We start from the raw sequence: 13,403 nt of genomic DNA on the forward strand, positions 1-13,403 counted from the left end.
TGTACTGCAAGGAGATCCATCTTAAAGGAAATCAGTCCTGAATATTCATTGGAAGGACTGGTGCTGAAACTGAGGCTCCAATACTTTGGCCACTGGATGGGAAGAATTGACTCATTGGAAAAGACCTTGATGCTGGGAAAGATTGAAGGCAGGAGGAGAAGGGGACGACAGAGGATGAGATTGTTGGATAGCATCACCGACTCAATGTACATGAGTTTTGGTAAACTCCAGGAGTTGGTGATGGACAGGGAGGCCTGGCGTGCTACAGTCTATGGGGTCAAAAAGAGTCAGACATGACTGAGTGCCTGAACTGAAGGAATAGGAAAGACTTTAGTGATCTTTTAGGCCATTGGCCATTACAGTTTTCAAATATTAAAAGATATGATTAAAATGAAGTGGCCAAAGTGATATTTTGAACATATTAAGTTTTAGGTACTTATGAGACATTTATAAAACATTCAGGCAAGTTAATATTTAAGTCTGGGACACATTTCTTGTGTTTCTTCTTACAGGTACTTAAGAAAATGCCTACCTTCATAGGTATACTATATTTTTTTCATTTATTTCAAAATTATTTGTTAAAGGTTGTAAGAAAAATTACTAATATGTTCCTCAGTCAACCTCCACCCTTATACACTGCAGACAACCCTCTATTTTGAGATTCTAGCTTTTTTTTTTTCCCTCAGACACTGAGCAACAGAATATTGCTTCTGTGTTCCCCCTATCCCCACCATGCCGCTTTTTTTTGTTTGTTTGTTATTTGTCTTCTCGATGTTTACAATGTTTAATGTTTTGTCTACAATTGTCAGTCTCTCCATTATCTCCCTTGGCAAACATCAACTATCAGCCCAAACAAAGCTTCCAAGTTATATCAGCTCCTGTATTTCTGCTGATGTCTAATGCCTTGCTGGTTATATACTTGATCTTAAATTGTAAAATTACATTTCAAAAAACAACTATTTTAGATCACAAGCATTCTATTCATCCTTTAATTTTCTTATTCAAGGTTCCACATTGAAGTATTTGGCAATTTATGTAATACTTTGCCATCCTAAGCACCACCTCTTTTTCTTTCTTAGGTCTAGACTTGCCTGGGTCATCACCACAGTCAGTGACTGTTATCCTTAATGGCGCTGTGTCATGATTCTCAGATTAGCTGGTAGGCAAATGGCAGTATCACAAATTTTTGATTTATTAATTCATGCAATCTAGGCTTTGCTTTTTAGAATAATTGAAGTATCTTTAGCTTCATTTTCAATACATTTTACAATCAGGTTCATATTATTTTTCTTGTCTTACTAGCTTATACCAGGATACATTGAAAATCTGAAAATAAAATCAGTAAAATCAGATAATTTAGGTCACAATAAATATTTGAATTTTTTTTTCTAGTAAATTGTAAAACTGATAGGTTTTAATGAGGGTGAATAATAAGGTCAGCTTTAAATTAAAAAAAATTATTCTTGTTGTTATAAAGATAATTAATTATATGATTGGAAAGGATAGAAATTGTATGATTGGAAAGGATAGAAATTGGAAGGGAGGAGTAAAATTTTAAGAATAAGTTAAGCAAGTGTTACAGCATTTCTGGCAGAAGATAATGTGTCAAAGTAAGGAATTTGGATTTTATTAGGCTCTCTGGCCTTTTGTGTCCATATTCATATTGATTCTTCAAATACATAGATTGGTGAGAGGTACCTTATTATCTGAAAAAAGATTGCTCATCATTTGCAGCAGTTGCCCCATGCTACCAGAAACTGCAAATGAATGTAACCTCAAATGAGGTTACAAAACTTGAACTTGTACTGAAAAATGTCATTCCTGATCATACTCTAGGCATTTTCAATCTTCTTAATGGCACCAATGAGTAACAGGAAGGCTAAAAGAGAGGGGAATTATCTTTAAATTAGCAACAATCCTTATGACTAAGGAGGAGTAATAATATATACATATACATAAATAATTTTCTCCACGTACTTAGAAATTTATTTTATTATAAAATTATAAGGCCATTTGGACTCTGTGGGAGAGGGAGAGGGTGGGATGATTTGGGAGAATGGCATTGAAATATGTATAATATCATATACGAAACGAGTTGCCAGTCCAGGTTTGATGCATGATACTGGATGCTTGGGGCTGGTGCACTGGGATGACCCAGAGGGATGGTATGGGGAGGGAGGAGCGAGGAGGATTCACGATGGGGAACACATGTATATCTGTGGCAGATTCATTTTGATATATGGCAAAACCAATACACTACTGTAAAGTTAAATAAAATAAAATTTAAATAAATAAATAAATAAATAAAATTATAAGGCCAGTATTTTTTTTAAAGTAAATTTATTTCAGATATTTTATTTTGGGTTACTTGAACTAAAAGCATTCCAGTAAATGCGCATTCTCTTTCTTCCTGGGTTTCATTTTCTCCTTGAGAATGTTACAGAAAGCCTTGTCTTATCAAACCAGAAATTTAGGGGTCTGCAGTTCTTAATGTCTTGATCCTGTTTATGCACTGTCTGTTCAAACTGAAGTCTTCTTTCTGAAAACTTCTTGAGTAAAATGTTGTCAGATTAATTTTATTGTACACAGATGATTTATATAAATATATATTATTATAACATTGGTTATATATTATGTTTATATGTGTATATATGTGTGTGTGTATATATATATATATATATATATATATATATATTCACCTCTATTGTATTGAATATATTACCAGAGTTAATGGAAATTTTCTTGAGAAAATTGATGGTATATCACTGTATTCTCAAAAAGAACCATCATTTAAAATTTGGGTGATTCTGTACTCAGTTTTCCTTCACAAGTGTTTTTGTGTTTGTGTGTGAAAGATGAATTTTCATTCTAGTTAGTATTGCAGAAACAAAACTATGATATAAATAATCTCAGTGAGCAAAAATCCATTGTTTCAATAGTGGTATAAGTATATAATATCTAATGATACCAGTTGTAAGTTTGAAATATAAACAGCTAGTTTTTAGTAACTTGTTTTCTCCAAAAATGTTATAAATCTTGGAAATAACCATTACTTAAATATTGTATTATTTGATCACACATAATGTCTGATGCCTTCCAAAATGAAAGGGAAGTGGTGCACTTTGAGGTGTAGATTTCAATCTTTTGAAGGCCATTATACCAAAATAAGATAAATATTTCCTACCCACCTCTAAGGCACACCTGTTTCAGCCTCTTAGTGAGAATTTGTACGTGGCTGTGTCAGTGAGAGTTGGTGGGGCTCTATAAACCTTTGAGAACCTAACTAAAACCCAGGTGATTCTAATATCCACATATTGTCTTTTGCATCCTTTGGGAAGATGCCATTTGGGATTTGCTGTTTGATAAGATGTCCCCCTAGGAGTTCAACCAGACGTCTCTTCAGTCTTCTTCGTCTTCTTTTTTTTTTTTTTTGGTGGCACTATGACCTATATTATTGAAATGAGTTCAACTCCATGACATCTAATTTAAGTGTATCTATCAAAGTAACTTCAAAAATGCAAACCGAAGAACTAGAAACCAATGGACTAACAATGAAAAACAAATTCCATCTACACATTTTGTTTCTATATGACACTATTTCTCTTTGTTTCCTACTTTTACTTCAAAGAATGCAATTTAGCACAGTCATTATTTCAAGAATAGGATAAATTGGATATTAAAGGTGAAGCTATGTCCTCCAAAAATATTCTATATTAAAAATATTATTTTAATCCTTTATAATTGTATTTCAGGTGAAAAAAATGTAGAAGATAAATTCTAGGCAAGGATCAAATATAATATTTGAAACTAAAGCTTTTATTTAATGTCTATAAATTTCCTTTCACACAATTTTTTTAAACACTAAATATTTTAGACATATATTTTCATGCATTTAAAGACTAAGAGAATCATGTAGAAAGAAAGATGCCCTGGAGAAATTAACAGCCTTGGGGCTTAAGTTCTCCTTGAAACAACATTTTTTTGTGTGTGTGTCATATTATTTTCCCCTTTGGGCCTTAAATTTAAAGCTGGAAGTTGGAGTAGATTCACACTAAATACATTTGGATGGTTATCTAGTAAGGTTTTGTTGTTGTTTAGTTACTAAGTCATGTCCAACTCTTTTGTGACCTCAAGGACTGTAACCTGCCAAGCTCCTCTGTCTATGGGGTTTCCCAAGAAAGAATACTGGAGTGGGTTGGGTTGCCATTTCCTTCTCCAGGGGATCTTCCCAAACTAGGGATCAAACTTGTGTCTCCTGTATTACAGGCGGATTCTTTACAATTGAGCCACTGGGAAGCCTACCTCGTGGGGTAAATGAATAAAGATGAAAAATGTATTCATTTGCTTGAGCAGCTATAACAGAAATACCAAAAACAGGTTTGTTTAAATAAAAGAAATATGTGTTCTCAGTTCTGGAGTCTAAAAGCCCGTGATCAAGGGACTTCCTTAATTGTCCACTGGTTAAGGCTTCACACAGAGGGTGTGGGTTTGATCCATGGTCAGGGAGCTGAGATCCCACATGCCTATGGTCCAAAAAAAGCAAAACATGAAACAGAAGCAATGCTGTAACGAATTCAGTGAAGACTTTACAAGCAGTTCATATCAAAAAGGGCTTCCGCGATGGTTCAGCAGGCAAAGAATCTCTTGCCAATATGAGTTCAATCTCTGGGTCAGAAGATTCTTGGAGGAGGAAAATGGCAACCTACTGCAGAATTCTTGCCTAAAATATCCCTCGGACAGAGGAGCCTGGAGGGCTACTATCCGAAGGGTCACAAAAAGGCAGACACAACTGAGCAAATAAGCACTCATATCAAAAAATCTTAAACAAATAAATAAAGTCTATGAGTAAGAGAATAGCAGATTTGATTTCTTCTGGGGCCTTTCTCCTTTGCTTGCATATGATGGACCCTTCTTTCCTTGCATAGATGGTCCCCTTTTTGCTGTATCTTCATGTGATTGTCACTCGGTTTGGGTACATTGAAGTGTCTGGTGTCTCTGTATGTGTTTTAGCCTCTTCTTATAAGACCACTTATGGTATTGGATTATGGCTCACTTTAATAACTTGTTTTAACTAATTACTTCTTTAAAAAGCCTTATCGCTGAATACACTAGATTCTGAGATATTGTGGATTGAGCCTTCAACATACCAATTTTGGTGGGACACAATTCTGCCCACAACAACTTGGAAGAAAAAATAAATAAATAAGAGAAGAGGTTCTGCCTGGCCCAATAATGACAAAGCGTCACAATCTGAAAAACAATTATTCTGAGGGTCTTGCTGTAGAAACCTTGCTTCTTGAAGTCTGTTCTGATGAGGTCAGTTCAAGGTATTAAGTTAATATTGTCATGACAGTATTATCAGTATAGAGAAATACTGCAAGCTATGTATACAGTTTGGAAGTTTATGCAATGAGTTATAGATATATATTTAATAGACTTATATATCCTTTAAATCTTTGTCTATATGGATTATATAAAAATTCTAGAAAAGTGTCTAAAAAAAGCAAAAATAGTATTGAAAAAGTCATATTCCATTTTAAAGGCATTAATAATGTATATTTTAGGCACAATAAAATATAAAAAAATGTGAAGTATGTATGCTGACCTTGAAAAATGATGACATGCTACTACTGCTCCCAATAAGAGAGAATTTCCACCATCCTGAAATGTTCCTCAATGTCACTTTACAGTGAATTGCTCCACACTCTATCACAAAGCATAGTACTTTTTATTAGCATTTTATTTTTTATTTTAAATTATTACACAAATAGGTAAATAATTTACCAACAACACAGTTAGAATGTGGAAGAATCCTTATGCATCTATTTTATAAACAAAAAGCAATAGTGTATCATGTTGTAAGTACAAAGCTATTTATTACAGCACTTATTATAGTGGCAAAGAAATTAAAATCTGCCAACAACTAGGTCCATCAGTCGAAGAATATCCAAATAAAAAGAGATCAATGTGCACTCCACAGTTGTATACTGTGATAAAGTGTCATAATCTGACAAACATAATTATTCTGAGGGTATTGCTGTAGAAATCTTGCTTGTTGAAGTCTGCCCTGCTAAAATCAATTCAAGGCATTAATTTAATATCATCATAATAGTATTGTATCATGTATCATTTTATTGATTGCCATGTATCACTGTATTAATTTTCAATAAAAATTTTAAAAAGGAACTTTTATTAACTAAGAAGAATAATGTGATGCTTTCTCAAATTAGGAAAGTAAATTGTAGGGAATATGACATATCATGGTTTTTTAATGCTTTCCTATGTGGATGAAACTAAAGATGCTTTCAGTATTATTTAACTTCACTTATGGATTGTGAAAAGTAAAGGAAATGATATAATTTGGGGAAAATATGTGACCAAAAATGTCTACAGTACAATATAAAGTGTTGCTCTAAAAAATAAAATTTATTCATGACAATAAATATACTTACAGACAGGATTCAAAGGTACTGTAGCAAGTAAAATTGATGTTCTTGGAGAATGCAATTGTGTGCTTTTTAATTTAATTTGTTATATTTTATTTCATTGATTCATTTTAAAAGTTAAAATTTTATCTTTATAATGTTAAAATTAATAAATAAAATTTGTATATATTTCCAGTGTGCAAATATGATATTCTGATATACATGTATAAAGGTGAAATATTATCATAATCACCTAATTAACATATCCACCATCTCACAGGGATAGTTTTTTTTTTTTTTTTCCTTTTGTGGTAACACCTTCTTAATAAAGTAAATGGCAGTACATTAAAGAAGGGGCAAATAAATAAAATACATGCGTCTATGATAAAGAGCAAAGATATTACTTTGCCAGCAAAGGTCCATCTAGTCAAGGCTATGGTTTTTCCAGTGGTCAGGTATGGATGTAAGAGTTGGACTGTGAAGAAAGCTGACCACCGAAGAATTAGTGCTTTTAAATTGTGGTGTTGGAGAAGACTCTTGAGAGTCCCTTGGACTGTAAGGAGGTCCAACCTGTCCATCCTAAAGGAGATCAGTCCTGGGTCACTGGAAGGACTGATGCTGAAACTTCAATACTTTGGCCACCTCATGTGAAGAGTTGACTCTTTGGAAAAGACCCTGATGGTAGGAGGGATTGGGGGCAGGAGGAGAAGGGGAGGACAGAGGATGAGATGGCTGGATGGCATCACAAACTCGATGGACATGAGTTTGAGTGAATTCCAGGAAGTGGTGATGGACAGGGAGCCTGGCGTGCTGCGATTCATGGGGTCGCAGAGTCGGACATGATTGAGCAACTGAACTGAACTTAACTGAAGATAAAGAGACTCTGGTTCATATTTTGATTTAATTCCACAAAATTTTCACTTTGAATCCTAGACTGAATCAAAATTACTGGGGTAGTGTTTATAACCTTTTTAAAATCTAAAAATTGTCTATTCAAACAACTAATGTATAAGGAATCAGTTCATTTGCTGTGTGTTAGTCACTCAGTCATGTCTGACTCTTTTGCACTATGGACTGTAGCCCGCCAGTCTCCTCTGTCCATGAAACTCTCCAGGCAGGAATACTAGAGTGGGTAGCCATTCCCTTCTCCAGGGGATTTTTCCCCACCCAGAGATCGAACCCAGTTCTCCTACATTGCAGGCAGATTCTCTACCATGAGCTACCAGGGAAGCCCTGAGTAAGTACAAAGCATGAAGCGTTTTGTTAGCACAGAGTTCGTGCAAAATACTGGATCTGTGTATACAAGCTGAGGAAGAAAGCAAAATACACGATCAAAGGTCAGTTAGCCCTAGAGTGTACCAATCGTTTCTAACCTAGGTTATCATTGCCATGGATTTGCAAAATATTTATGTCACTTTAGTAAATGACTGTATACACACAATCCTTCAAGCTAGGCTTCAGCAGTACTTGAATCAAGAACGTTCAGATTACAAGCTGGGTTTAGAAAAGGCAGAGAAACAAAAGATCAAATTGCCAAGGGAAATTCCAGGAAAAAAAAATCTCTTTCTGCTTCATTGATTAACTGAAAGCCTTTGACTGTGTGGATCGCAACAAACTGTGGACAATTTTTAAAGAGATGATAATGCCAGACCACCTGACCAGTCTCTCCTTAGAAACCTGTATAAGATTTAACAAGCAACGGTTAGAACCTTATGTGGAACAACTGACTGGATCAATGTAGGGGAAGAAGTACGACAAGGCTGTATATTGTCATCCTGTTTATTTAACTTCTATGCAGAGCACATCACGTGAAATGCCAAGCTGGATGTTACAAGCTGGAATCAAGATTGCTGGGAGAAATATCAACAACCTCAGATAAGGTAAGCAGATGGCACCACTCTAATGGCAGAAAGAAGAATTAAAGAGCCTCTTGATGAGGGTGAAAGAGGAGAGTGAAAAAGCTGGTTTAAAACTCAATATTCAAAAAACAAAGATCATGGCATCCAGTCCCATCACTTTATGGCAACTAGAAAAAAAGTAGAAATAGTGACAGATTTTCTCTTGTTGGGCTCCAGAATCACTGCAGACAGTAACTTCAGCCATGAAATTAAAAGATGTTTGCTCCTTGGAAGAAAAACTATGATAAACCTAGATAGTGTATTAAAAATCAAAGATGTCACTTTACTGATAAAGGGCTGTATAGTCAAAGCTGTGGTTTTTCTAGTAGGCATGTATGGATGTGAGAGTTGGACCATAAAGAAGGCTGAGCACCAAAGAATTGATGCTTTCATATTGTAGTGCTGGAAAAGACCTTTGAGTGTCCCTTGGTCTGCAAGGAGATCAAACCAGTCAATCCTAAAGGAAATCAACCCTGAATATTCAATGGAAGGACTGATGCTGAGGCTGAAGCTCCAATACTTTGGCCACCTGATGTGAAGAGCAGACTCAATGGAAAAGACCATGATGCTGGGAAAGTTTGAGTGCAAAAAGAGAAGAGGGTGGCAGAGGATGAGATGGTAGGATAGCATTACTGACTCAATGGACATGAACTTGGGCAAACTCTGGGAGACAGTGAGGGATAGGGAGGTATGGTGTGTTGCAGCCCATGGAGTGTCAAAGAGTCAGACACAACTTAGTGAACTGAAAATCAACAAAAACAACAAGAAAGTGACCAGATAACTCATTTTTCTTGAATCTGCTAATCCTAAATAAACTTGCTTATTATGAAGCTAGCATAAATCAAAACTAACTATAGCATGTGACTCTGTCAAGGGAGACTCAGGGTTAGCCAGTAGGCTTCTCATGTTTCTTAATTTAAACATCTTCCAAAATCCCCGCTTTATCCCTGAGATATAAAATATTAACTCAACCTGACTGAAAGCTTAATTCTGAGAGGCATACTTTGTTTTCTATATTGCATATGTTCTTGAAATAACTTGTTCAGTTATAATCATAAGCTTATTCACTTTCTTGCCTCTTGTCTAGTCTACACATTATTCATGGTTTAATATTCTTTACCTTTAGTACAGTGCCTGCTTTAACATATATAGCACTAATTTTTGGTCCATTGTACTCCATTTTGACTAATAAATACTTTTTTAACCTCTGCAAGTCTGAATTTGACCAAAAATTTGGCATGATTTTCCTTCTTTATAAATAACATAGGTTCCAATATGATCTTGAAAATCACTTGAGACTTAATCATCTGACACCAAGTTTATTCAGGTGAAGTGGAGAAGAGTATGGAAGATATGAAAGGCAGCATTTTATCCTGAAAAAGATGAAAAAATGTGGTAAAACATTTTTATTTTTGATGTTTTCATTGGACTGATAGAGCATTATACAAAGATTTTGGACCTACATTTGCAACTTGTTAAGATATTAGTTGGGAATTTTGCATCGATTAATTAAAGTTCTCCTCAGAGCATCTTGTACTTCTTTGTTCCTTAGACCATAGATCAATGGATTGAGCATAGGGGTCACCAGAGTGTAAAAGACAGAGGCCATTTTATCAACAGCAATAGTATGGCTGGACTTGGGTTGCAGGTACATAAACAGTAATGTCGCATAGAACACGACCACCACTGTCAGATGTGAACTACAGGTGGAGAAGGCCTTGTACCTCCCCTTGCTTGAGTTCATTCTGAGAATGGCCACAAGAATGAACATGTAGGATACAAGAACAATCAAGAGGGAACATAGCAAATTGCAGCTTGAAAAGATCAAGATGATCAATTCTAACTCATGTGTGTCAGAACAGAGCAGAGATATCAGAGGGACACAGTCACAGTAAAAATAACTGATGACATTAGAGCCACAGAAGGACAATTTAAATAACTTAAGGGTGAGAAATACTGACACGAAGGTGCTGTAGAGGTAGGGAGTAAGTACCAACCCCCAACGCACTTTCTGTGCCATGATGACCACGTAGAGAAGAGGTTTGCAGATGGCTACATAGCGGTCATAGGCCATTGCTGATAGAATGAAGAGTTCAGTGATAATGAAAGTCTCGAAGAACGCCAGTTGGGTGGCACACCAATTGTAGGAAATCGTATTTTTGTGCACCACAAAGTTGACCATCATTTTTGGGCCAATGACAGTGGAGTAACCAAGATCAGTAATTGACAAATGTCTAAGGAAAAAGTACATGGGAGTATGTAGCTTGGAGTCCAAATGGGTCAGGATAACCATACCCAGATTTCCTGTCACTGTGACCAAGTAGATGACCAGGAAGATTCCAAAGAGAGGCGCCTGCAGCTCAGGACTGTCTGTGATCCCCATAAGAACAAACTCAGTCACCTTGTGCATGGCAGTAAGATTGTGTTTCTCTATGGGGTCCATCCTGGTTACCTGGGTATAAAATCAATACTTTGTATTTGCAATGCTATCATCTAGGAGAATTTAATACATGATATGTGAGTCATTTTCTTTGTCTAAAATTATAAATACAGATTCATCTTCCCATCAGGTCAAGACTACACTTACCTATATTCACATTGCAATGTAAGTGCATAATGATCAGCTTTTTAAATTGTTATGTAAGTTCTGATATTAACCTTTTCATTGCTGAGACAATAGATTTCAAAGATATACATCTCAAATAAACATATTTCTAGCTAAACACTTAGATAAATAGCTGGGTTGTCCTATGAAATTTCCTTTTTAGAAAGCCCTGAATGATATAAGTAACTGCCAGCTTGATTGACCCTAGTTTTCCCTTTCTGAATTTTATAATTCCTGCTCTTATGTTTTAAATTAACCAATAAAAATTTAATGTAGACACCCCATCCTTGATCACAAGAAAGCCAGAACCACGCTGTCATCTCTTACTCTCATTCTTTCTCTCTTTCTCTCCTTAACCTCTCTGTGTGGCCTTGGTGTGCCACGTACCCTCCAGAATGTAACAAGGCTTGTTTTTCAAAGTTACCTGACACTTGTTGCTGGATGCATCTTGCAATCGTAAAAGAATCCCAAGTGCTCTTCCAGCCACAGCACTGGCTGTGGCCAGGGACATGTCTGTGCAGCTCACCACCAATAATAGGGCCCACTTGAGTGCCCACAGGCAGTGCTCACTGATAGAGTCACTATCAACAGGCTGAGACCAGCACAAAGCACATTCATGGAAACTCTGGGAAATTTTGCTTTAAAGGGACAAGACATTTTGAAATGATTGCTTTGATACAGCTTCTATGGCCTACTTGTTTTCACATGGTCTTTTAAATATATACAAAGATCTGTCTATTACATTTGAGCTTTTTAAAAATGTTCAGATAATTTTTAAAACAAACATCTACACTCAGACAATAAACCTTATATTATTGACAATTGTCTTATCTGTTCAAAGTTGCAAGGAATAATAAAAAGATTCTCTGTTGGTAGACTGATGAATGATGTGGTGAGTAGAAAACCTGATAATTAAACATAAATTTCAATGTTTCTCATTTACTATAAGCTCAGCTTGTTTATCCAATACAAAATTCAATGCTATAATGCCTTAATTTTCAAATTTTGCTATTAATATCTTAATCCTCATTTGCCATATTGATTGTTTCTGAGAACTGAATCACCTCTAATGCTCTTCCAATCACACATCCTTCTTCTTAAAAAAATAAAAAAAGGTAGTCATTCTGATTATTTATGAATCTGGTTATTTATGAAGATCCATGTAAATAGATCCACTGGAAAGAAGAATGCAAATGAATACCAAGCAGTGATATGGAACTGATAATTTGCCAGGGACTTTGCATGTATTAGTTCACATGACCCACACAATAACTCTAGAAAATAAATAGCACAGTTGTCCCTGGTACTTGTGGGAAATTGGTTCCAGCATCCACTGAAGATAACAAATTCTACAGATGCTAAAGTCTCATAGTCCATCTTCCTTATCCACTGGGGATACTCTATCTGTAGATTTGGCCAACCATCACTGGTAAACATAGTGGTGTAGTTGCTGAGGAAAAAAAAATCTGCATATAGGTGGACCCATATAGTCCAAAATGTGTTGTTCAAGGGTCAACTATATGAGCATAATCCATTTACATGTCAAGAATAAAATAGCTTAATCAAGATCACCTAGACAATAACTGGCAGAATTAGGATTCAAATAAAATTAACTTTCTTCAAAATATATTCTCACAAACATGGCATTCTTCTGTTCTATCATGGTCATCCTGAGCACACAGGCAATGAAAAATGGAGAAAGGGAGGCACCCGATAAGCAAGGATAGAGAAAGATCCTTGTTAAAATAGATGGGAGAGCTTTAAGTTCATTTGGAAAGCTAAGATAGTCTAAATGCATTGCATCAGAGTCCATACAAAAGGTCTGTCCCACACATTAATTTTGTTGATCAGAAAAGTATACTGAAAGGGAAGAAACAGTTTTGCAGAGCATAATGCCTTCAAGATCTTTGGTGATGATTGGGTTTGAGCTGTATTCCCTGAGAAACTTGCAGACCAGTGTTTTCTACTTACCTTACTGGAGAATTTGCATTGACTTCCTACTGTTTCAATCCTCCTTGTCTATTGCAGAATGGTTTTAAGTGTTTTTCTATCCCTTTGAGACTCATTTTGTTAAAATTTTGATCTGATTCAAAGATTAAAAAAAAAACAAACCCCAAACATTGAACATAATTACCTAGGGAGAGTGCCTTGGATATCTTAGTTATTCTCCAAATGTCTCATTAGGAAAAGTCAAAAGTATTTCATTCCCTGGTGTAATTGAACAAACTATGCAATATCACTAAACATTGGAAAACATAAATATACTTTTGTCAGCATCTCAGTTACACAATTTAATGCACATATTAGATATGTTACACATGCACACAGTGTATGAGTAAATTAAAAATGACTTTGTAGAAAAGGATTATACAATATTTGATAACATAGCATTCGTTAACCAAGAATGTTTTTGAAGGATATAAAATTGTAGGTTGACAACAAAACAATGTCTTATGACATATTGTTTCTGCAAAA

At 35.4% G+C, this 13,403-nt stretch overlaps 1 protein-coding gene across 1 annotated transcript; it reads right to left on the reverse strand.

Moving 5' to 3' along the window:
• Positions 1 to 9,806: 9,806 nt before the first annotated feature.
• Positions 9,807 to 10,766, reverse strand: LOC129627902 (olfactory receptor 8K1-like). The gene has a single exon (XM_055547352.1). The coding sequence runs from the start codon at positions 10,764 to 10,766 to the stop codon at positions 9,807 to 9,809; it is 960 nt and encodes a 319-aa protein (XP_055403327.1).
• Between the last annotated feature and the right edge of the window lie 2,637 nt (positions 10,767 to 13,403).

Source organism: Bubalus kerabau, chromosome 15, assembly GCF_029407905.1.
Source record: "Bubalus kerabau isolate K-KA32 ecotype Philippines breed swamp buffalo chromosome 15, PCC_UOA_SB_1v2, whole genome shotgun sequence".
NCBI classification, from domain to species: domain Eukaryota; kingdom Metazoa; phylum Chordata; class Mammalia; order Artiodactyla; family Bovidae; genus Bubalus; species Bubalus kerabau.

What these genes read in the sequence shown, in the direction of transcription:
- LOC129627902 (XM_055547352.1), bottom strand. Translation starts at nt 10,766, where the DNA reads ATGGACCCCATAGAGAAACACAATCTTACTGCCATGCACAAGGTGACT.